Source organism: Rhinolophus ferrumequinum, chromosome 21 (genome assembly GCF_004115265.2).
Source record: "Rhinolophus ferrumequinum isolate MPI-CBG mRhiFer1 chromosome 21, mRhiFer1_v1.p, whole genome shotgun sequence".
Taxonomy (NCBI): Eukaryota; Metazoa; Chordata; class Mammalia; order Chiroptera; family Rhinolophidae; genus Rhinolophus; species Rhinolophus ferrumequinum.
Window position 1 is genome coordinate 49978910 of NC_046304.1, and position 24618 is coordinate 50003527.

Sequence of the window (24618 nt, forward strand, 5' to 3'; positions counted from 1 at the left end):
CATCCCTCCACGCCCCTAGAGGGTTAAGCCAGAGACAGCTCCTGGGAGGAACTGGGGCGCCACTTTCCCCTTGACTGCAAGATTTGTGATGTCTCTGGGGCATTGCGAATCGTGGGGCTCTGGGAGTCGGGAACAGCAGGCACTAGGGCGGCCGAGAGTCAGAAATAGATCATCTTCTTTATTGGCAATCTTCACAGGCCTGTTTCCTCGCCCCCTCTGTCCCCGGCAGGGTCAGGCAGCTCTGATTCAAAGTAATAGATGATATTGCCGCCGCTCCCACTTCAAGTGTCTCTGTGGGAAGGTGGTCTGGCCTCCTGTGAGTCTCAGGAGAAGGGAGCCAGGGGGTGTGATGTGGCCTGAAGGTGACAGTGAGGAGACCCCCAGTCTCCCACCCAAGGAGGAGCCCTGGGCATCTGAGGGCCAGCTGGCAGCTGGCCTCTTCCAGCCCACTGCTCCTTTCCTCTCTCGCCTGTGGCACTCACCAGGAAATGGCAAGTGGCACCGTGGGCTTGGCCTGAGGGATTGGGGCGTAGGCTAGAGAGGCTGTCGGCTTTGGTCTGAACAGAGACAATAGTGGTTTGTGAACCCCGAAATTGGAGACAGGGACCCTGTGTGTGCTGAGTGGCTAACGGTGGCAGTTCTGGGTAATCTGGATTGCAGATGAGACTCGGAGAGACTCAGAGAGAGCTGGATGTAAAAGTACATCTGTCTTCAGGGAGCCTACATTCTGGAACACCGGCCTGTGAGCCCAGCCCAGGTGTAAGACCCAGAGGAGGGCCGTTGTAAAAGACTGCCAGGTGAAGCCAGCCTGGAACCGTTTGCTCTGAACAGATAGTGTCACAGGTCCCCTTCCCCTTCTGTAAGCAAACCCAGGTCAGAGTCACTTTTCTGTCCGCTGCCTGTGCCACCAGGCCCAGGAGAACAGAGCCATGTGTGCCGTTTGCCTCCCCAGCCTGGTCTTCAGTGCCGTTTCTTCCTCGAGTGACCGTGTGTACCCTGCTGTCTGCTGTAGGGCCTGGGTGCCCGCCTCTGCTCAGGGCTGCCAGCACTCCCCCATTTCCCCTCAGATGCCCTTGGCCCAGGAGGACACCTCCTCCCAAATGCTCGGGGCCTCTTACCCCTCAGACCCCCAGCTCCCAGGCAGGTTTTTTAAACCAAGGGTGAGAACGCAAACACCACTTTGTACCTGTGCCTGATCCCTGCCAGGAAGCTGGCAGAGGCCCTGAGAAAGAGCCCCTGGGGGCCGATAAGGGAGCTGGGTTGTCCCTGGGCAGGATGTGCACTCCTCCGACAAGAGGAGCCACCCTCCTACCATGCTCAGGGTCTCCCCCCGAGATGTTCCCTTACCTGCTGTGGGGGCGGGGGCAGGGGTGAGGAGGGTTTAAGGGGGGCATGAAGAGGAAATGAACGGGACGTGCATCAGGTCAGGACCCACTGCTGACCCGCCCCAGAACGTGGCCCCCAGGGTCACATGAATTTAGGATTCTTGCTCACCGGGCTCCAGCCCCATCCTCGGCACGCTCTTTCCTCCCGCCCTGGCTGACTCCCCTCTCGTTTCCAGCTTTCGCCGTCATGATTGTGCTGGCCCTGGTCCGCATCGGGCGCGGGCACGGGGAGGGGCACCCGCCCCTGGCCAACTTCTCCGGGCTCCGGAACCTGTTCGGGGTGTGTGTGTACTCCTTCATGTGCCAGCACTCCCTGCCTTCCCTCGTCACGCCCATCTCCTCCAAGCGCCACGTCACACGCCTGGTCTTCCTGGACTACGTGCTGATCCTGGCCTTCTACGGCCTGCTGTCCTTCACCGCCATCTTCTGCTTCCGCGGGGACCGCCTCCTGGACATGTACACCCTCAACTTCGCGCGCTGCGACGTGGTGAGCGTGGCCGCCGTCCGCTACTTCCTGGGCCTGTTCCCTGTCTTCACCATCAGCACCAACTTCCCCATCATCGCCGTGACCCTGCGTAACAACTGGAAGACCCTCTTCCACCGCGAGGGGGGCACGTACCCCTGGGTGGTGGACCGGGTGGTGTTTCCCGCCATCACCCTGGTGCCCCCAGTGCTGGTAGCCTTTTGCACGCATGACCTGGAGTCCCTGGTGGGCATCACGGGCGCCTATGCGGGCACCGGCATCCAGTATGTCATTCCTGCCTTCCTGGTATATCATTGCCGCAAGGACACCCAGCTGGCCTTCGGCCACGGGACCATCAACAAGCACAGGTCCCCTTTCCGCCACACCTTCTGGGTGGGCTTTGTGCTGCTCTGGGCCTTCTCCTGCTTCTTCTTCGTCACCGCCAACATCGTCCTCAGCGAGACCAAGCTCTGATGGCGGGACATGTCTGCTGACAAGGGGGGTAGGGGCCCCAGCCTGGCCCCGCTCGGCCCTCCGCGCCTGCAGAGCCAAAATCTAGTTGCCTCCCAGGTCTTCCTGAGGCAGGCACGACCCAGGCTCTGGGAAGGGACCCTGCACATGTCTAGCTGGGGATCCTCTCCCCGTCCCAGCTTCCCTGCAGCCTGCGCCTCACCTCACTTGCCAGGGCCACCCCAGCTGAGCCGCACAACTGGGCACGCCACTGCTCCCAATTCCAGGACTGGTTACTGGAATCGACCCCCTGCTTTACACACGTGCCCCACCAAAACCACCACCAGGGGTGGGCTCCTCTCCCTGCACGGTGGTAACGCAGTGCTGGCACTGCCACTATTTATATCAGATGCCATGTCCCCCGCCTCCCTCCCAGCTCCCTCTCCTGTCCTGGCTTGGGAGGTGTCCACGAGAAGCGGCCGCCGCCTCCCCTCCCCACCAGGCCTGCCACTGATGGGCAGGGCCCACCTCCTCTCCAGGCATGGCGTCGCCAAGTGTCACTCCTCGGGGAGGTCCTGGCCAGCCTGATGACCAGAGCAGGAGCTGCTAATCGGTACCAGGGTCCCCCACCCAGAGCTGGGAGGGCCCTGCTGTGGCACCAGCTCCTATTCCAGGCTCCTGAGCCCAGAGGACTCAGGAGCAGCCCTTCAACGGGGCACAGCAGCTCGTGCACTGGTTTAAAGCCCGGAGCTTGTGACCCCTGAAAGGGACCCTCTGCTGACTGCCCCACTGGGGCTCTTGGGGCGTCCTGCAGTGCGGGGCACAGTGTATAAGGGCCACTGCAAGGGAGCTGCCCCCACCCTCCACCATGGTGACTTGGGAGAGTCCTGGGCATGTGGCAGTGAGTGGGCTTGGTGGTTCCCACCCTGTCAGAGGTCAGACCTGCTCCCTGTCCCTGCTCCAACACTAAAAGTGGCTCCCTTTCGAGCCAGGCTGTGTGTGCTCGGTGTTCACACACTCCACGTCCCTGGGCACCATGTGGTAACACAGGGCACCGGCCAGCATTCCCCTGGAAGGAGGGCTGGGCTCCCCTCACCTCGCTGGCTCTTCAGTGGTCCCCGCCCCATCACAATCATGCATGCACCTGGGGACAGCCTTCCTCGGAATCAGCTGACCGATGCACTCTGCATTTTCTATGTGCCTTCCGCTTCAGGACCTGGGGTTCCTTCCCGACCCTGGCTGCCCCCAGCCCTGGGCCTGCTCCCACCTGTCCTGGAGCCCAGAGCAGCTTGGCCGGGAGCGGCCCCTCTGGGGGGGGGTCCCAGGCCCCTGCCCCTCTTGATTTCAGTGTGCCTTGCTCAGCCCTCTTTAGGGAACCCCGTAGCCCTCCGCATCGCACCAGCTTTGTACCTTGACTAGAGCGACAGCACTGGGCCTCCTGGGGCCCACGGTGATCTCGGGAGGGCAGAGAGGCACGTGGGATTTTCAGGAACATGGGGAGTCCACAGGCAACACTACCCCCAGCTTTGGCCCCCAGCAGCCCCAGCCTGGGAGAACTCCGTGTCATAATTGGCTGTGATCTGCTTTCTCGGGTGCCACACACTCTCAGTTCTCACAGCTCGTACCCATGTATCATCATTTCCCATTCTGCTGAAAGATAGGTGCCCCTGTCCAACCTTCCATCGTAGCTTCTTTCCCAGAGGCCCTACCACAGGGTGCGTGCAGCAGGGAAGGCCCTGGGGTGGCCAGGCCCCCTGTGGCTCAGGCCCTTCCTGGAGCTGCCCCTGCTGTTTGCTGAAAACCCAAAACGTTTGTACTTACCCTTCTCCAATTTCCCTTTTGCTTAAGGACAAATGAAATTAAATCATCCTGTTGCCCCAGGCTCCAAACCAAATTTTGAACATGAATTTATTAGCATCATAAAGCCCAGGTTGATTTATGTGACAATCTGGAGCCACCGCAGTGGAGTCTGGTGGCTGCTTTCCCCTCCGAGCTGGGCAGCCCCAGTCCTGAAGGGAATTGGCCTGCGGTGACGACAGCACTGATGGCAAGCCGGGCACTGTCTGAGTTTCTTTGCTGCTCTATGTTCACCTGCTGTCTGTCCCACTAGAGGTCAGATGGGGTCACCTCTCTACTGCTGAGAGCCAGGGGAAGAGGACATGTCCCTAATGGTGCTCACTCACTGTGTGCGTCAAAGCACATTGGGCTGTGTTGACATCAGCTTGGGGAGTAGGCAGTTGGGTCATGGTTTTTGTCTTACAGAGGGACCCTGGGGGTAGGTGGTGGGAGGGCAGAAGAGGATGCCAGCCCAGGTACAAGTGTCACTGTGGAGGAGAACGAAAACTCAGCAGCCTCCCCCCGCCATCGTCTGCCCACACTGGCCCAGACTGGCCCCAGGGGCAGGCCGGGTCAAGGTGGGAGCCAGCGTTCTCTGCCTTGTTCCCTGCCAAAGCACTGGAGCCTCATGCCAGCGGCTCCTGTCTGTTCCCTCACCTGAGGCCAGAGAGGCAGCCACGGGCTTCTGGATGGGGCAGATGGCAGGTGACAGGCTGGGAGGCACTGCTGAGCAGGGGAAGGTGGGCGGTGGGCATCTCGCCCTGCTCTTAGCCTCACAGCTGTTCTTGACACATGGGAGCTGAGAGCAGCCTCGGCAACAGGCTGAGGCTAAAGTCACAGAGGTGGGGAGGACAGGAGCTGCCCCCGCCTCACGGGAAACCAGCCCCCAGCAGAGGAAGAACCTGGCAGTGCCAGGCCCTCGGGATGCAATACTATGGGCAAGCGGAAGGCTGACACCACGCCTGTCAGATTCCAGAGCAGGGCTGATGCCTGGCCCTGCTATGCTAATGGCCACTGAAAAGCCAGCTCTTCCGAGACAGATCCAGGGCTGCGGGAGGGAGCTTTGCTATCTCATCCCTTCTCTTTAAGGCCTGGGCTCATGTTGTTGATTGAAGAAAGGGAGAAGTAACATCTGTTGAGTGCCTGGTACCTTCCAGGTGGACTTTAGTGGCATAATTTAGGAATCAAGAGTGTGGACCTAGAATTCGGACCTGCCCCTTGCAGGCCGAGAGCCTCCACGCGCTCCTGTCATTTGTAACATCAGATAATAGTACCTGTATTGCTGACAGGTTGTGGGAACTAAACTAGTGAGCTTAGTGCCTGGCACAAAAGTGCTCAATAAAGCTGTGCTGATGCCGGCTCCCTTGTCACATGCCAGCCATAACTGCCCTGGTAGCCACGAACCCCCAGACTCACTGAAGACCTCTGGTTTGGGTACCCAGGCACCTAATTGTCTTCATAGCCTCCCAACTAGTCAAGTGTCTTCTTGTAGCAACTGCTTGCTACAGTTCAGAAATGGGAAATTGGCCTGAATTCAGGATCAGAGGGCTTTGGGAGGGAGTGGTCTCATTCCCCAACCTACCCCCTTTCCCCCAGGAAATTTAAGGACAGCTGTCCCCTTTTAAAGAGCCAGACGGAAGCCAAGTCTTCTGACCAAGTGTATCATGTTCGCCTTTTTCTAAGCTCTGCATCTCCTCCTCCAACACACTTGTGGCTCCCAGGAAAAAAGTGGTGTGGACCATGAGCTACTCAGTAAAGACAGGCGAGGAAAGCGCGACAGCGGCAGGAGGAAACAAGGTGGGATAGTAAAGAAGGTCCTACTTCTGAGACTAGTGACAAGGGCCTTGCCTGTGTCCCACCGGAAGGACAAGCTAGCATTGGGTGGACGGACACAGCTTGATCTTTGCTACACAGGCCCTTGTTTACGATGATTCAACATCTGTAGCCTCTGACACGGTCTGCTCCCTCCTCTCCGCTGCCAGGCCTTCTGCCCTCCCCTTGATAGTGCAGGACCCTTCCTTGGCCCCCCCCTCAGAGGGGCAGGGGGCATGGTGACTCAGCAGGAGGCTGGGAAGCCAGGCCAAGCCAGCTCTGAACCTGCAGGAGGCGTCCTTCCTGCCCCTACTTCCCACGGACTCACTTCTCCCCAGAATACATTCCTAGAGAAGGGACAGGCAGCCAAGAGCCTGGCCCAGGCGCAGGGTTGGCCCCTCCTCGGAGCCGGCAGCAGCAGGCTCAGCTCCACGTTGGGCTTTTAATTATCTTTCCAGTTCTTGGTTATTAATGATCTTGGGCACTGAGCGGAGCAGCCTGAACCTTGTGACTCCTCAGCCTCACCTGCTGCAGCCTTCTCTCCCAGAGCTGCACTCAGACCCAGGGAGGATGCGGGGTCAGGGGCTGGTGGCCAACAGTTAACCCTCTTGCCACCAATGGCTGTAACCAAGCAAGCTCCCTTCCAGGGTGCTGGCTTCTAGCTCTCAGCTAGACTCATACTCACCAGCTAAGATTGAGCCCCCTGACCGGGTCCATGAAACTCCATAGGACAGAGATTATGAAATTGACTGTAATGGACCGGGCCACTCATTTTGGGGGTAGTCAGGCTCTCCAGCCAAGAATGCAGGGGTATTAGCAATATCCCTTACTCTACCATTTCAGCTCTAAAAACTAAACAAAAAAACTTCTAGTATTCATGGCCCAGCCCAGCAGGGGAGCCTTGCAGAACTGAAGAGGGGACCAGCGAGGGCTGTGGAAGAAAAGCGCCCTGGGCGGCGGCTGCCCTCCCTGGCCTCCTCCCCATTATGCGGAGCTAATTTCTGCCCTGCTTCACCCAACTTGTCAAGGATAGCAAGGCCTTGGGCTTTACACGCTGTGCGGTTAGAAGAAGGTCTGACGGCACCAATCACACACACTGTGCGAATGAATGGAAGAATGGGTACTTGCTTCACAGTCATTGTGGGAGCTAAATGTAATCACAGATGGGGAAACATTGAAAATTGTAAGCAAGAGCCATCAGGTCCATGGTTGATGACATGTGACAGAGAAAGGAGGTAGGTCTGGCAGCCCAGAGGGCGAATGGATGAAGGACTGAGACGCTGGCCGCTTCTCTAACCTCCTCTCCGAGGAGTCCCAGCACCAGCGAGGCTGTTGTGCCTGACGCTGGAAGCCACCTGTGCCAGGCTTCCAGAACCAGTGCAGCGTAGAGAATGCAGTCGGCCAGGGCCCAGGAGAGGCCAGCAGGCTCCCCACAGTAAACCTCCCTCTGCCGTTTCCACCATGACACTGTCAGGTTCCCAGATGGGCCCCTGGCAGGGCAGGACACCCATAGCCCCTGGCACCAGCCTCTCTTCAAGGAGACTGAAGGATGAACTTCACCACCAGAGCCCCCGTGCTGAGCACATTTGTCACATCCGGCACTAGGGTGGGCAGGAACTGGCGCTGAATACCAAGTGGCTTCTGCTGGCAGAGCCCTCTCTCTGCCTCACTGCCCAGATACTCGCCCAGAGGGAGCTGCCCGCCTGCTCTGGGTGGGCACTCTGCCTGGGATACTCCCATTGCCCACAGACTGTGATGTGCTCCCTCCAAGGATGAGGCAGCAGGATCAGTGGGTTGTAAAAGGTTTGTTTAATACCGCAGCACTCTGAGCAGAAACTCCAGCCAGTAGATCGAGGAGTGGCACAGCCCTGCCCTAACCCCGAGTTCCAGCCTCTGTGCTCCCACACCGAGCCCCCAGCCACCATGACCAGGAACTGGCTAACAGCAGGGCAGGGGACCCCACCGAGCCCTGTGACTCCAGGTTCAGTGGGAAGGGCTTTGCATGATAAGAAGACAGCAAGAACCGAGCCCACACCGGGATCTGAGGTTGCTGAGGTCACTGAACTGACCATGAAAGACACTGTCACGGGTCCCACGGCCAGGATTTCATGACAGAAGTCAGAAAAGTCCAAGCTTGCCTTCCCCATAACCCTGGCAGTGCCAGGTGGAGAATCCAGCTGGCCAGGAACCAGACTAACTGACACCTCACACTTCTGACTCCAAGCTGTTGATCCGCCTCCAACTGCAAGGTCCCAGGAAGCCGTGCCTCCCACAGGCCACGCTTCTGACCTCTTCCAGCCCCCCATTGTCCCTGCAGCCTGTGCTCAGCCCCAGAGTCCTGCCCCTGTGCCTTGGAGGCCCCCAGTCCCCAGCGAGCCAGGGGCTGTGGCTGGCACAGGGTGGGAGATGAGGGCAGACAGCCCTCCAGCAAAGTGGCAGGTGGGTATGGGTGTGGAAGCTGGTATGCTGTCTGTGTGGCCAGGCGGGGACCTCTGCCCACACGCCCTCTTGACAGGCCTCCCTGTAAGTTGGCAGCCGCATCGACTGCGCCTGCGCCAAGCTCCCACAGGACAGGTGGGCACACCCTGTAGGTAGCGAGCTGGGCCGGCCGAAGGCCTCGGCCACCGAGCTGGGCAGGGAAGAGTGGCGTGCGCGCGGGCCCCGGGCCCAAGCGGCGTGCAGCAGGGCTTCTCTCCGAGCCAGCTGCTCTGGCCCCAGCAGGGGCAGGTCCTCGGGCTCCGGGGGCTCTGGGAAGAGCGGGAGGAAGGGGCGTCCCAATCGGTCGGCTCTAGGGAAGGAGCTATAGTGGCAGCGTTTGGGCGACAGGGGGCGCTCCGGGAGCGCGCGCCTCTCAGAAGCCAAGAGGTGCCGTCCGCCGCGCCAGGTCCGCAACGGCCACTTCGCCTCCCAGGCCCGCCGGCCCGACACCCGGGAGACGTCGGTCAGGGGCGACCCTGGCGTCACGGGGCGTCCCAGGGGACGCGGGGCCCTGTGCCCCAGCGCGGCGTGGCCCCTGCCTGGTGGACCCCAACCCTTGGGGGTCGGGTCGGGGGGCGGGCCAGGCGTGGGCGGCCGAGGGCCGCGGCAGGCGGGCGGCGGGGGCGCGCGGCGGCTGCCCCAGTTCTCAATGGTGCGCGTGGCGCGGTCCAGAGAGCTGCTCACGCCCGCCGTAGTCACCATGTCGCGCGCCGCCTGCAGCATCTTCAGCACGCTGGCCTGGGCCGAACTGGTCGTGAGGTCGGGGCTGGGTGGCCGCGCAGGGCTGGCCAGACTCTGCACTCCGCTGAAGCAGCTGTAGATGCCCTGGGCAGCAGGGAGGACACACGCTATGAGCTGTAGCCTCCTCTCGGGGCCCGCCCACCTCCGATGGTGTCGGAGGCACCATCCCAGACACCTCTAAGTCCTAGGGCGCGGTTCACATGTGTTAAGCGCCGCCTACGTGCCAGGCACTGTGCTGATGGGAGTCTACCGAGCAGCTACGTGAGACTCCAAGAGGTTAACTCCTTCTAAAGTCACACAGCTTGTGCATGGCAGGGAGGATTCCAGTCGGCGTCGGCCTGGCTGCAGAGCTGCCCTGCCTGTAGGAGAAGGGCTCTGCTTCTCTTTGGCTGTGTGATGCTGGCCATGCCACCTCTCGGGCCCTCGGTTTTTACATGTGTCACCGGGGCCATGGCTAGCTCTGACTTATCTGGGTTGGTGCCCCTAAAGCTGGTGCTGTCTAGGGTGGGGCGGGCACCTACCCTGCTGAAGGCCAGCAGGAAGTCCAGCCGGGACGTGTTGGGCACTGAGTGACGCAGTTTCCAGTAGACCAGGTGCTCCCAGGCAAAGACCAGCAGCGCCAGCCCCATGGCCACGAGCAGCATGTAGAACACGCCGGCCATGTTGTCAATATCCAGCTTGCTGCTCATCACCTCATTCTTCTCATTCTGGCAGATCCCTGACAGCCACACTGTCTCCAGCTTCTGTGTCTCCCCTGGGGGGGCATACCTGGCTCAGGAGGGACCCTCCCAATGCTCACCCAAGGCTTGAGCGAGGTAGGGTCTGGAGCCAGGGTGCCACCCTTTGTAGGACCCCACAGGGCACGATGGGTGTGGAGGGTGTCAATGAGCAGAAAGAAAGGAAAGCAGAGTGGGGGCTCGGGTGGGCGATGCCAGCCTTCGACATACCCACTCCCACGTGCCCCTTAGAAGCTTGCTGACTGGGTAAATGTTATCATTCTTTTATTCGTCTAACACGTATCGATCCCCTACATGCCAGGCACGGAGCTGGGCACACAGACTGAAGGCCTGGGCCCCGAGGAGGCCACAAGCCCCTTCACTGTCATCACCATTGTTACTCTATGGTACTGATGCGAAATCAGACCATTACTTATCTAATAGGGTTGGAACTCGAAACTCAAAGCTCTTCTGCATTTTGGGGGCAGGCCCAGCAGGACCCCTCACACAGGCAAGCCTGGGCCCAGGCTCTGACTGGGCAGGCCCTTGGCACTACCCCAGGTAATCTCAAGGTGGAAAAAGAGAAAAAGGAGTTCAACGCCCCCTCAACCCCCACCATGTGGCCTGAGCTCGTCCTGTCTTCCTGGCCTTCAGGAACCCCCAGTCCTATTTCCGACTCCCTCCTGGCAAACTCATCTTGTCTCATCAGGTCTCCCCCTTCAAATGCCCCCACACACACACACTGCCCCAACCTCTCACCCCACAGACCTCTCCCTGCCCACAGGCCCTGGGGGCTCAGGACGGTGAGCTGCTCAGCAGCCATCGGGCAGCCGTCTGACCATGGGCCCTCCCCCAGCAGCAGCACCCACCGTCCCCCAGGAACTGCAGGAGCGCCAGGTCTATGGCCCGCTTCCAGTGGGAGTCCTTCTGCATGGCGATGCCGTAGCCGGTAGTGGCAAAGACCTTGCCAGAGCCAATGGTGACCAGCTTGCAGCCTTCGTCCTTGCCCGCCATGTAGTTGAGAACAGCAGCATCATAGATGAAGGCGTCCAGCTTCCTAGGGACAGGCGGAGCCCTCAGGCCAGGGATCACGTGGGGTAGGGACACCAAACCTGGGGCCTACTGGGATCTGGGCCACATGAGCCCGCTGGGCAGCACCCAGGAGGGAGGGATGGGCAGAGCCTTCTCTGGTTCCCTTGGGTCCTGGATGCAGAGAAGAGCCCCTCTCATAGCTTGGGGACCCCACCTCCTCCTCAGAGAGGCCAGGGGACTCTGCCCCCAGAGGACACACCCTCTCTGCCCAACCCTCCTTGCCCCTAAGACCCTAAAAAGGTCACAGCTACCACCTCGGGCAAAGCTGAACCTGGTCAACACCACAGCTGCACCTCCGGATCGCATGGTGGGGCTCCATTTTTGCTGCAAGCTTCACTCTGCCCTAAGACCTCCTCCCCCCTTGCCCCCAGGAGACCCACCAGGAGTCTCCCCAGGACAGCCCAGCCTCACTGTCCCCACCTTGGGTTTCTCAGGAAGGGACAGAGCGGAGGCTGGTCACCAGGGAGACATGTGAGTAGAGACAGAAGGTACGTGCAGGGCTGACCCACCCCATCTTGAGGCTGGTGAGTGCGTCCTCCACCGAGCGCTGGTTGAACTTGACCATGTGACTGTGCATGTCACGGTAGTTGCTGCGGATGTTCCGCTCTGTGCTGCCATTGGGCACGGTGCCGAAGCGGAAGGGTGGGTATTGATCCTGAGGCCGCTGAAACTGCAGACAGAGGGCAGCGCCATTTGTGACCCTTCGCCCAACCTTCCGGGCATTGTCTCACCCCGACCCCACCCCCACAGTCTGCACTTGCATAGTGAGAGCAGAATGACCTTAGATTCTGTCCAGGCCACTCCTGTGTTACAAATGGGGAAACGGAGGCCACGGTAAGGAGAGACTTACCCAGGGCCGTTCATTCAGGGGACCTGGGCCGTCTCGCCCCACTCCCAGCCCCCGCCTCCCCAGCTCCTTCCTCCTCCGGCCTCCAATTCAAATTCTACTGACTCCAATTGTCCTGTGTCCCACCCAAGACCTGTTCCTGCCCTTGGTCTCCCCAGCTGTGGCCCTAGAACCTTCTTGTCACTGAGCCCAGACACGGTGTCGATGTACTGCTCCTGAATCATGAAGGCGGCCAAATTGGCGGTGTAGCTGGCGAGGAAGATGACGGCGAAGAAGGCCCACACCAGAACCATGATCTTGCTGGTGGTGCCCCGGGGGTTCTCGATGGGCACCGAGTTGTTGAAGACCAGCGCCCACAGCAGCCACACAGACTTGCCAATGGTGAAGGACGGGCCCCCGGACTCTGGGGGCGAGAGAATAGACGCTGGGGCTCCTCTTGTCCAGAACACAGGGGCTCAGACCTCAGCCCACCCGACTCCACAGCTCCTATCCCCACTCTGCCTACGTGGGGACCCCCTCCCAGGCCGTCCCCACTCCAGGGCAAATCAACTCACCTTGTTTCTCTCTCGTGCATCTGATTCCCCGCCCTATGTTGTGAAAAGGCTCTGGCCTTCTCCAAAGGGCCCCTGGGGCCCTGACCCCACTCCTCCGGGTGCTCCCACCCAGCTTCCTCCTCCCAGGCCCCGGGGAGAGCTCACTCTTGCCGCTGGTGAGGTTCTGGTTGTAGCTGACGGGGCTGAAGTACTCAAACATGAAGACGGTGATGGCCACCACGGTGAGGCACATGACAAACATCATCACCCACACGGAGGGGCTGTAGGGTTCTGGGAACAGAGGGAGGGGCTCAGAGGCCTCCACGCTGCTCCTCTCACCCACAGCCCAGAGAGCTGGGTGCAGAGAGATGGGTCTGTGTGGTCAAAGTAGGGCCCATTGGCCCCATGGACTGAGCAGAGCTGCAGAGCCCCAGGAGAGCCCCCACCCCCAGGGGAGGTCAGGCCCTCCAGCATTTTTGGTCTCCCCCTCACATCTGCCCTGGGACAGGGTCCCATCAGCCCATCCTAGGACCTCCCTTCCACTTCACTCCTCCCCTGGCTCTCATTCACCTTCTCTCCCCTCCACTTCCTTTCACAGAAAGGTCTACACCCACACTCCTTCCCCGTCTCCCATCCCCCTGCCTCTATCCGGTTTCCCTCTCCACCCCTTGAGCCTAAGCCCACATATCAGCAAGCCCAAGGACTTTTCTCCATCCTCCTCTCCCTGCTCACCAGCAAGCCCTGCCGACCACACCCCTGTTCTGGAACTCCCATGCCTGGCCTGGCATGGATGCGCTGCTTTGTTCTGCCTGGAATCATAGCCTCTGAGGCCAAGTCTTGCTCCTCAAGCTACTGACACAGAAACCGAGGCCCGAGGAGCTGGGAGACTGTGCTGAGGTCTCTGACAAGTGGTTTCAGTCTCCCTGACTAAGGTCAGCACTTGCTTATTTGAGAAGATGCCCATCTATGAAGTGGAGTTTTGCTGTCTTCCCTGTGGCTGAGGAGCCCTGCTCAGAGAGGTTCAGTGCCTTCCCAAAAGCCACACAGCAGAAAGGAGCAGAGCCGGGATTCCCTCCTCTAGCCCATACTCACCGCTCTCTGTTCAACCCCACATTGCAAGTCCCAACTTGACCTCCCGACTGGACGCTCTGGGAAGGCCAGGACCTTTTGCGGGGCCTGGCACAAGGGGCTGCCCTACAAATGTTGACTTCCTAATCAAGTCAGAAACTAGCACCATTTCCCATGCTCTGGGTGAGCTACCCCAATTCCCCAAGGAGCTTCTTCCCCTGTGCTGCTGCCCAGCCCACGAGGCACGTCCTGAAGCCAGCCTGCCTTACTGGTTTCCTCGTCCCTCAAAATGGCATCACCGTTTATCCCACTCCCCGTCTGTCCCCACCCTTACTCAATGCCCAGGCTCAGAAGTACCCATGGCTGCTGTGCTTGCTCTCTGAGGGCCCACGCCAAGCTCCCCAGCTCAACCCAAGCTCCAGCATGCACATTGTGGGTCCCTCTGCCTGCCCCAGAGCCATCCCTGCCCACCCGAGCCGCACCCAGAAAGGCTGAGGGGGACACGGTGCCATTGCTGCGCGCCACCATCACACTGATACCCGTCTCCACGAAGGGCACGGAGAAGTCCACGATCTCGGAGCGCTCCTCGTTGATAGTGAGGGAGCCGATGGCCATGTCTGCCCGCTTGTAGTACACCTGAGGACCGTGGGGGTCCAGCCCAGATTGAAGGAGGGGCTCCCACACGCTGGAGCGCTCTCCCCAGCCTCCTCCTGGCACCCCGTCCAGCACCCACTGCTGAGTCATTTGTTCCCACCAGGGGTCCTCAGAGTTCCACTTTCAGTGCTGACCAGCCCAGGGGGCATCTCCGGTGACAAGCCAATCTCCTCTGTCAGCTGGGAGACCCTTAGGGGCTGGGCCTGGGTCCCACTCTGACTGATCCCCAGCACAAGGGAAACGCCTTAGGGACAGCTGGGGTGGCTAAGTGATGCGTGGACCCCGGCCAGCAGGTGGGCTGGCAGGCGGGCTCAGGTGGCCCTCGGGGGCAGGCCTACCTCCCCGATCATGCCGTTCCATACGCCGCGCACCCTCTTGCCATGCTTGCCGTTCGTCACCAGGTACAGGTCGTAAGAGAACTTGACCACCCTGGCTAACTTCTTGAGAATGTCAATGCAGAAGCCCTTACAGCAGAGCTTGGTATAGGGGGCTGTGTCACCGCTGCTGCCACCAAGAGACCACCGGAGTCAGAGCCAGCAGCTCCTCCCACCTGGCACGTGGACCCACCCCCATAGCCAAGCACAGGACACGCGCAACACCTGCCATCACACAGCAGCACATGGCTCACAGTGGCCTCCCGTGTGTTCTCACCAACCTGAAGGTGTGGTTGCTCTGCCTGCGGCAGGGCACGGTGTTGGGCACGCAGCCGCCTGTGCCAGGGTCGGGGCTCTCCACAATGACGAAGGGCCGCTCTTCCAGTGTGGCCACTGTCAGGTGCCGGCTGTCCACCACGGGCTGCAGGGAGGCGCTGTAGCGAGGCCACACTGGGTACTTCATGTGCAGGATGCCACGGTCCCAGCGCCCCACCTGCAGAGGGCAACCAGCCTCAGCCGGGTACCTCTACCCCTTCTACTCCCACCCTCTAAGTGGGGCCTCTGGGTGAGACCCGTCAGGGTCAAGAATCCCCCTCCCACAGCTAGGGATGCATGGAGCAGGACAGAGCAGGGCCTGGGATGGGAGCATTTGGAGAAGAGGAGAGTCAGGGCCGGGGCCAGGAGGCAGGGGGCCTGCAGCCTCCTCCCCGGCTCCCATCCCTGCACTTCCCAATCCAGCCTCCACACTGTTCCTAGCCCACGGCACCTCCCTAGAGCCCACACCTGAGTCTGTCACCATACTCGTTTTCCCGACCTCAGTATAAAGTCCTTAGCAAGCACTCAAAGGTCCTTCACATTCAGGTCCAATTACCGCCATATTCCACCTTTCTTCCTCCGTTTCCACACCCCCAAATACATCACATAAAATTGCCCCAAACCTTCCTGCCCTTCTGTCCATACCAGGTTAGTATCTCTTCCTGGTGAGCTCCTACTCAACCCTCCACAGCCCAGCCCAAACGTCCCAACTTCTGTGAAGCCTTCCCCAGTTTCCTCCTTTGAAGGCAGAACTAATTCCTGCCCCTCCATTCTACTCCCCTAATACTTTGCACACATCTCTACTCAAGCACCAATCTCCCCAAATTCTATTTATTTATATGCCCGCCTGGCCAGCACAGCTGTGGGTTACTCCTCCGGGAGCAGGACTCTGTGATAAGACAGCTTGATAAGTTCTGTAGTGGAGGGAGGCCAGGGTGTTGTGGGAGCCCAGAGCTGAGGTGCTTCACCCAACCTGGGGGACCTGGAAGGCTTCCCATTGGAGATGTTTCAGCTGAGAACTGAAGGATGAAGGGCTGAGTAAAGGACAGAAGGGACTCTCTGCTCAGCTGTGGGCACAAGAGGGGCTGGGGACAAAATGAGAGGAAACAGGGCCCCCGGGCTCACCCCCTTCTCACCATCTCCCATAGGCGGTGCCGGTTGAGGGCGATCACAACCATTGTGGGCTGCACCAGGTACCCACCAGGGCTGAAGGAGAAGTCTCGGCCCTCCCAGGTGACATTCAGTAGGTGTCTGCAAGCAGGGGGAGGAGTCAGGTTGTCCCCTTAGCCCTGCCTGCAGCCCTGCCCAGGACCGGAAAGCCTCTACCCCACTTCCTGGTTCACAACCGACAACAGGGAGCATTTATCCTGTACTCACTCTTGTTTCCCTGTGCTGTCCCCTACAATCCTCACCTGATCTGTTTTCAGATGAAGAAACTAAGGCCCAGAGAGATGAAGTCACTGGGACCCAGGCACACAGCTGCTGGGGGGTGTAGCTAATGAGTCCAAGCTGGCTGATACCCAGGTCCCCTGAAGCTCACTCCCCCTTACTCACGTGCCCTGGGCAGGTGCCCACCTGTAGAAGGCCTCCCGGGCAGGGCTGACGGGCCCAGGGTGACTGACGCAGTTCCCAGCCGGGGCAGGCAGGGCGCCATGCTGGCGCTGGTAACCGTGGGCACCCAGGGCCAGGATGGCAACGCCGTCGCGAACCTTCTGGCGCAGGCTAAGGCGCCAGCTCTCGGTCACGACACTGATGAGGCCCACAGGAAAGACGGCGGGGGGCGCGTCAGTGCTGCCCAGTGCCAGGCTGGGCACCAACCACACGTGCCCAGGCCCCACCAGGCCGGCCTGCGCCGCCTCGGCGAAGAGCACCTCGGCCTCCTCGCGTGAGCAGTAGGCCACCAGCACCGGGGCATCGACCTGGCGCAGCAGACGCTGGGTGCGCGCGCGCGTTCCTCCGGGGCCCAGCTCCAGCGTGAGCACATCCAGCAGCCGCCAGCCCATGTGGCTGGCGTCGGCGACGGCGCGCACGCCCTCGAGGAAGAGGCCGTGGCCCGGGTGCAGGCTGGTGATCACGGCGAACGCGCTCCAGTCATACTCCTCCAGCACCTTGAACAGCACCCGCAGCTGCTGCTCCAGGGACACGCCTAACTGCAGGAAGGCGGAGCCCGGCTCCTGGGGACAGGGACGGGGACGGGGCGGGGCCTGAGCGGGGGCGGGGCCAAGCGAGTCCCGCCCCGCGCCCCCGCCCCAACTTCAGCCCCCTCGGTCAGCCTCCAGACGTCCTTGCGTTGGAAGACGCTGGGCGTCCCAGGAGCCCCCGCCCCACTACACCTTCCCCCCGACCCCGACGTGCTTTCTAACCGCTGCCACCCGTTAGATGACTTGGAGAGCTTTTTAAAATACTCATGCAGGGCCCCCACCCGACCAGTGCTGGAGCACAGCATTACCGTCACCTGGGAGCTTGTTGGAAATGCAGATGCTGGGCGCATCGCACACATACGGGATCAGAATCTGGGGATGGCGCCCGGGAATCTGTATTCCAACAAGCTCTTCAGGTGATTCTAGTTTGGGAAGCGCTGCCCCAGATCAGCTGAATTGGAATCTTAGAGATGGGACGCTGGACTCTAGTGTTTTTCTAAAACACTGTGAGCGTGGAGAACCACCGTTGTGGGAGCTAATGTCGGGCCCAAAATCACCATTCTCCACAGAGCCCTGGCGATGAGAAAGTTCCTCCTTCTCCACTTCCGCCACCACAAATGCCCAGGGTACTGCCAGCTCGAGCCTGGGCTTAATGCAAACCACTCCTAACTGTGGGCTCCCTGCTGCTACTGCATCCCCTCCAAGATGTCACCATACTGCTACTGTCCCAATAATTAAAAAAAGAAGAATAAAGCAAATCTGGAAAAACAATACAGGACAGATAACTCAGTTCCTTCAACAAACAATTGCTAGAAAAAAAGAGAGATGGAGGAAGAGCCTAGAGACTTAAACTCAGAAGCTGTATCAACCAATTGTCATGTGGGAACGAACCTACTTTGGCCCCTGATTTAAGCAAACAAACTTAAAAATAAGCATCTGTGACATTTATGAGACAATGGGGAAATTTTGAATGGTGGCTGGATATCTGATGATGTTAAGGCATTTTTATTTTTTGTTTAGATATGATAATATATGGTGGGTTTTTTTAAGTCCTCATCTGCTAGAGATACACACAGAACTATTGATGGATGGAATAACAGGATGTCTGTGCTTTGCTTCAAAATAACACAGAAGAGGGGGAACTGGGTGGGGGTGGGGATGGGGCAGGGTCAGTCAGGGTGGATGGGGGTACATGAAGTCATTATACTCTTCTACTTCTATGTGTGTTCAAAAGTCTCCATAAAATAATAATCTCCATAAAATAAAATAAAAATCTTTATGAAATAAAAATATAAGCATAAAAGACAGGCAAATTAGTCACCCCTGAACACCTTCTTTGGCTCCCCACTTACTGAGGGTAAAACCCAAATGTCTTTTGATGTAGTTGGGACCCCACTTCCCTCTCCAGGTTTCTCTCTGTTCCTCAAAAACTCGGGGCTTCTTCCCATCTCAGGGTGTTCACACCACCTGCTCCCTCTGCCTGGAACACTCCATCACACACACACACACCACATACCAGCTCCCCTTATCCTCCAGATCTCAGCTTCACGATCATTTTAAGACATCTCTGAACAACTAAACCCCTACCCAGACGGGGGCCCCGTTTGACTTTCTGGTGGCATCCTGTGTTTTTCCTTCAGAACACTCATTCTAGTTGTGATCGCAGATGAATCTGTGTTTAGAATATTCTCCCCACAGGATATAGGCTCTGTGAGAACATGCCTCCCCTATGCCTCAGAAAGTGACGGCCCCTGGATGCTCTCCCTGCAGGCTGAGTACATCAGATCCCACGCCGAGCCTGGCCGTCTACCCCTGGGTCTGGAGCCTGACCAAGGAAGGCCAGAGAAGCAGAGAGAAGGTGGGCCAGGGCTGCTACCACAGCCAGAGGTGGGCTTGCCAGCTGCCCACCTTTCATCCAGACACAAATGTGAAAGCAGCCCAGAAAATGCATCTTCTAGAACATCAAGCCCACAGCCTTCTCCTGCCTCACCCATGTCACGCCCTTAGTCCCCACCTGCCTGTGGGTCCCACCCAAACCCAGCTTCCCAGGACCTAAGTCTCTCCCTGGCCCAGACTCAGCCCCACTCCCCCAGCCCCAGTTTGGCTCCAGGCCCAAGGGACTAGGGGACCTGAGTTTAGACGGGCACCTTGGGGGTGAGGACCACAGCGGAGCCGCCACTGATGCTGAGGACGGGCACGTGAGTCTGGGAGGAGATGAAGTCAAGAATCTGGGCCACGGCCTCCGTGCCCACGTTGTCCTCAAAGACGATGCCATGGACACGGGCAGCTCCCAGGAGCCCACAGATCTGCGTGAGGAGGCTGCTGGGGTTGGTGTTGTTGACCCCCACAGTGAGCGGCTGGATCTCCAAGGGCAGGTCCAGGAAGCTCTGGGGGGTGAGGCGGGTCCGGGCCTGGGCCTGCAGCGGCCCCGAGCTGCCAAACACCACGGCCACCGTCACAGTCTGCTCGCCCTGCCCCGGGCCCAGCCCTGCCCAGGCACCGAGGAGCGAGGCGAGCAGCAGGGCTGGCCCCAGGGCCCCACCCATGTCCACTGGAGGGTCCTGCAGAGAGATCAGGACAGGCACAGGGAGGGAGACAGAGGCACGGAGAGAAAAGATGCACAGACAGACAGGAGCTGAAGGCCAGAGTCAGAGGAACACACATCCGGAGGATGAAAGAGAAAAGAGGGAAACCTCCCTCCACAAAAAGAGGCAGAGAGAGAGACAGACAGACAGACAGACACAGACAGACAAAGAGAAAGAGACAGAGAGATTAGCTGAGCATCCCAAGGGCAGCCCCGAGGGCAGGGGCTGGGAAGAACACGAGCCACCATAGGTGCTCATTCCTTCCATTTGCCTATTGAACGGCACACTTAGCTAGAAAGATCAGCCCTTTAGAAACTCATCCATCTGGGTTCTGCCTGAGGAAGGTACACTGAAAATGCCAGTCTGGTGTCCAAATGTATGGATTTGAGTTGGATAGATCCAAGTTCACGTCCCAGTTCTGCCACTTACTAGCTGTGTGATCTTGGGGGAAGTTGCTCATTTTCTCTGAGCCACATTTCCTTGCCTGCAGTACTCACAGGACCAACTCCACAGCAACGTGAGGGCTACTCACTGTTACCAGCGTCCTAATCCCACAGGTGGCAGCCCCTCAGCCAGGTGAAGGAAGGCAGCCCCCTGCCCCGATGCTCCATTCTAACTGAACCTAAACTGAGCTTGCATGGCCCTGCCTGGCACCGAGCGCCCTCCTCCTGGGCACTGGACATCCCTACACTTCCCCCTATGGCCCCAATCAGCAGCAGCTCTTTTACAGCAGGAGTGTGACACAGTGACCTGTGCAGGACTTGGGGTCGCTCTCTTACACCTGAGCTGCTTCCCTAGGCCATTGTTGGTGTGTGGGATCTTTTCTAAACTAACCCCAAGGCTTGCCGTGTATCCCTGCTAAACGAATGTCATTGCTTTGGGTTGGGACCATGAGCCAGGTGAGTGCTGCCCACTGACGTAGCTCTCCCTCCCAGCAGGCCATTGGGCACAGCTTTCCTGTCCTCCCCATCTTCATCACATCCCCGACAAAACTTCTGAACAGGGGAGAGCTAAAGAGGGACCAGGGTGGGCCTGGTTTAATTTCAGGCAGAGAAGACAGGATTTGGAGCAGAGGAGGGAATACGGCACTCATTTCGGTGCCTTTGAAATCTGTCCCCCCCACCCCCCAGGTGTGGTTTCCTGGTACACCGCCTTGAGAGGTCAGCCCGGAGACATGGGTGAGTCTAGGATGGGACCTAAGTATGCCACGCTACAGACACCATGTTCACCCACCATCAATCAGGGATCACAGTTACACCTGCAAAGGGCATTGTCGTGCTCACCCCTGCCCGCACCTCCAATCCCTGCAGGTTCCCTGCCCTCTGGGAAGCCCCAGCCTCCCCACCTCTGCTAGAAATGTGGCTCATCAAGATATGCTGTAAGCGTAAAATACACACTGGATATTGAAGGCTTAGTAAGAAAAAAAGAAAGAAAAAAATGTCTCACTATTTTATATAGATCACATGTAGAAAAAATAATATTTTAGATACACTGAGTTAGACAAAATATACTATTAAAGTTCACCTGTTTCTTTTTACTTTTTCTAATGTGGCTACTAGAAAATTCTAAAGGACACGAGCAGCTCTTATTTTGTTTCTTTTGGACCACAGGACTCTAGATGAAGGACCCAAGCCCTCCCTCAACTCCAAGGGCACTGCCCCAAAGACGCTGTCTCATGGGAAGGTGTCCTCTCAGATTGCAGAGGAAGTTGAGGCTGGGTGTACCTCTCACCAGGAGTGATCACAGAAAACCTCTGGAGGGGGTGCCCCAATCAGGCAAGTCTGAGCGGCAAACAGCAATAGGCGGATTCAAGGAGATTGTCACTGTGTGGCACTCAGCCTCCCCCAAAGGCCAGGTGGGTCATACCACGCCCTGGCCCAATGCAATCTCCCACTCACCCCTCCCTCTGGCCTCCCACCTCTCCACCTCCCATCCTCCCACCCCACCTGCCCCACTGGCCACAGTACCCGTCCTAAAACAGCTGCTTTCTCGTGTCCACAAATGCAGGCCAGACACCTTGGTCCCATGGACAGGGCTCCACCTATCCTGACTGCACCCACTTGTCCTCTCTGTGGACCCCCTCTCCTGCCAGTCGAGTGGCCAGACAACCCCCACTGTCCTCATCTGCAGGCTTTTGCTCTGCTGTTCCTTCACGCTGGAACATCCTCTTCCCACTGCCTCCCTCTTGTCCATAAGACAAAATTCCAGAATTTTCAGAGCCCAGCCTAAATCCCTCTCCCACAGGGCACCTGCCTTGGTCTATCCTGGCTCAGAACACCTGGGGTGAGAAAACAGAGTCTAGGTAGGGCCCTAGGCCAGGTGCACTTCTTCCCATCCCTCCGCCACCTCTCTTGGGTGGGGGAGCTCCAGGCTATGCCTCTGAGGTGGTCGTGTTGTATTTGCCCCCTTAGTGAGGCCCGACCCCACAGTGGACTGTTGTCTAAGAGACCCCTGCCATCCATATGTGGCCCACCCCTTTCACAAACGCACTAAGTTAATGTTTAATGAACACATGGACCCCATAATGGCCCAGAGGAGGGTGCCGATGGTCAGTTCCAGGGGATACCCAGCATCACCTTAACTGGCCTGCGCACCAGCACGTGCTTAGGGTTCTTCTCTCCCTCTCACCCTGGCTCCCCCAATCTCAGGCAGGCTCCGGCACATCAACGTACCTACGTGTGTACACACACACACACACACACACACACACACACACCAGACAATGATGGCTCCCCGCTTTGCCAGGCCAGGAGCCCACCAGTCCATGCTGCTTCTGGGGAGCGGTAGCGGAGGGCCCCGGCTGTTTGAAGACCCACTACCCTTTCGGTGAGCAGCCTCTGCTTTGCCGTCGGGTTTCCCTCCCTTGCCACTGCGGAGCCAAAACCCAAACACAAGCGTCAGGGGAGAAGACCGCCCTTCCATTTGAACCCCCACTGTTACCAGCACAGAAGTCTCCTTCCCAAGACCTACTCCCAGCCTCCTGGCTGATTCAGCTCTGCTCCTCCGGGGGGTGCAGGGGGTGCCCCGCCCCCTCCCCTCGACAGGAATCTCTTACACTCGGGCTGTGAAGTTCGGGGTATTTTTAGGCCGGCGATAAATAATTCATAGGGAACATAGCATCAGGCTCCCCTCGCAGGAGGACGGGGCGCAAGCGGAGCGAACCATCGTCACTCGCGGCTCAAGGAGCTCAAGGACACTCGCGATGCGGCGGCCGGCGGCAGAGGCTGCCACTCCAGACGCGCGGGGACCCGCGCCACGCCTCCTGGCGGCCAAATTGGGCACCACGTAGTCCGCACCCCCCACAGTGCTGCTACCCCTTGCGGGGTCACGGGCTCCTAGGCCCCCATCCCTACTCCCCCAAGCTGAATCACCACTGCAAGCCCCGAGGGTGGGGTAGGGGGAGTAGCTCTCCTGGCAGGTGGGGCTGTGGGCGGGGTACAGCCCAGGCCTGCCCTAGGGCCTGGAGTAAACCTTGGAGTCCGGTTTCTGGCCGATCTCCTTCACGTTTCTATTCAAATTCCTAGTATGGAGTTTAGAAACAGACTCAAACAGACTGGCACAGCCAGAAACTACACGGACACAGAGCAGACAAAGCAGACGAGGCCCAAATAAGTTCCTTCCCTCGTTTTCCCCATGGCTCCAGGTTGGGAACAGAGCCAAGGCAGTGCCACCATTGGAGGTCTTGGGGGATCGAGCCAGAAGTCCCGTTGGGCGAGCAGGACTAGGAACCAGGGTGGACCACTGGGGTGAGCACAGGGCCAGGCGGAAATTCCCGCTTTCCTCACCTAGCAGGACCTTTGGATGGGTCAGGGGACGCACCCTTGGGGATTTTCTGGCCACTACATGCGTCTGCCTTCGCATGTCCCCAGCCCTACCCACCTATACCTAGGCACGACCCGCCTTCTGCAGCAGGGGGCTCGGCTTTCCCTTCCCCGCCGTCGGGGATCGTGGTCGAAGCCCCGGGAGACCAGGGCAATCCGCTGGTGTGGCAGCCAGGGCCCAGCGCCCGGGTGTGTGTGGGGGGGTGGGGCTCACGGCTCTCTCAGGGCCCTCTCCGCCCACCCTTCCTTTCGCGTTCTCGGAGCCTGGGTCCGCCCGGCACAGGCTCAGAATTTGGGAAGATCCCACCACCGCGTGAAGCCTGCGCTGATTCCCTGGGATCAGAGGAAGGAGCGTCAAGCTTGGAGGAGTACCGGAAGGAGAAGGGCTGGGAGGGGAGGGCCTGGGGGGGCTCACAGCTGGTAAAGGGGTGGGGGTGTGAAGGCGTACGCGCGCCGTAGGTGCTCAGCCAACCTCCCGGAGCCAGGGGGCCGGGCTCCTGGAGCCACTCACAGCTCCCTTCGTCCTGCTTAGTGCCCGCTTCAGCCCCCTTCGCTCTGGCGGAACCCAGCGGCGACCCCCACTCCCCGCCCTAGCGGCTTCCAGCAGCAACAGTTGGGGGGTCCGGCAGCCCAGACCCCGGAGTCCCCGCACCGCCCCTTCCCCCATGCTGCCACCGCGCCAGGCGAAGGAGCTGGAGGGCTCCGGGACCCGGGAGACCAACATCTTGGGCGCCTCGCCCGCGTCCTTCGCTCGCATCCGCCGCGCGCCTGTCACCTCAGTCTCTCTTCCTCGCCTCCTCTCCACCCGTCCGGGTCCAAACCCCAGGCCCGGTCGCCTAGGGTCCGGGTGCCCCGCTGGCCCCTCCTTCTGCGCTGGCCCGACTCTCCCCGGGTGTCCCCCGTCTGTCTCCGCCGTCCTTGCCCGCTCGGTGCCCAAGACCAGCCCCAACTTGGCGAAGTTTGCGCCCCCAGTTCGCAGCCCGCCACTCACCGGGAGGAAGGGGCGCTGCGCCAGCGCCCAGAGTCCGCGCCGGCCGCCTCCCGTGCGGTGCATGTCCCGGAGCCTCGGCTTCGCGCGCTGGCGCGTTCTGTTAGCTCGGGGGGCTCCTGAGCCGGGGGCGCTACGGGGCCGGTGTCCGTGGCGCTGCCTGGCGCGCTGGGCTGGGCCCGCCCCCGCGCCCCTCGCGAGGCCCGCTCGGTGCCCAGCTCCGTCCCGGGCTGAGCGCCGCGCCTCTGGCTCCCGGGACTAGCCAGCCGGCTGTGGCGGAGCGCTCGCCGCCGCCCGCGCTGCCCGCCCCACCCGGGGC

At 59.7% G+C, this 24618-nt stretch overlaps 2 protein-coding genes across 7 annotated transcripts in view; one reads left to right on the plus strand and one right to left on the minus strand.

Moving 5' to 3' along the window:
- The window catches only part of TMEM104 (transmembrane protein 104), a 52096-nt gene extending 49313 nt beyond the window's left edge, over positions 1-2783 (plus strand). For both annotated transcript variants that reach the window (XM_033090657.1, XM_033090658.1), the window contains exon 10: positions 1562-2783. In XM_033090657.1, coding sequence (XP_032946548.1) covers positions 1562-2322 — 761 coding nt within the window. In that variant the 3' untranslated portion in view covers positions 2323-2783. The remainder of the gene's footprint in view (positions 1-1561) is intronic.
- A 4945-nt stretch (positions 2784-7728) lies between these two features.
- Positions 7729-24498, minus strand: GRIN2C (glutamate ionotropic receptor NMDA type subunit 2C). 5 transcript variants are annotated; one of them, XM_033091235.1, is made up of 13 exons: positions 24303-24498; positions 19053-19466; positions 16340-16938; positions 15901-16015; positions 14731-14942; positions 14414-14579; positions 13961-14057; positions 12519-12644; positions 11994-12223; positions 11483-11643; positions 10751-10938; positions 9687-9919; positions 7729-9249 (listed from the first exon to the last, which is right to left on the minus strand). In XM_033091235.1, the coding sequence occupies exons 1-13, from the start codon at positions 24363-24365 to the stop codon at positions 8152-8154; spliced, it is 3702 nt and encodes a 1233-aa protein (XP_032947126.1). In that variant the 5' UTR covers positions 24366-24498; the 3' UTR covers positions 7729-8151. The 5 variants fall into 5 exon arrangements, with proteins under 5 accessions (XP_032947126.1, XP_032947124.1, XP_032947125.1 ...); XM_033091233.1 differs by having other exon boundaries at positions 7730-9249; positions 13904-14057; XM_033091237.1 differs by lacking the exon at positions 24303-24498 and adding an exon at positions 22546-23012 and having other exon boundaries at positions 7737-9249; positions 13904-14057.
- Between the last annotated feature and the right edge of the window lie 120 nt (positions 24499-24618).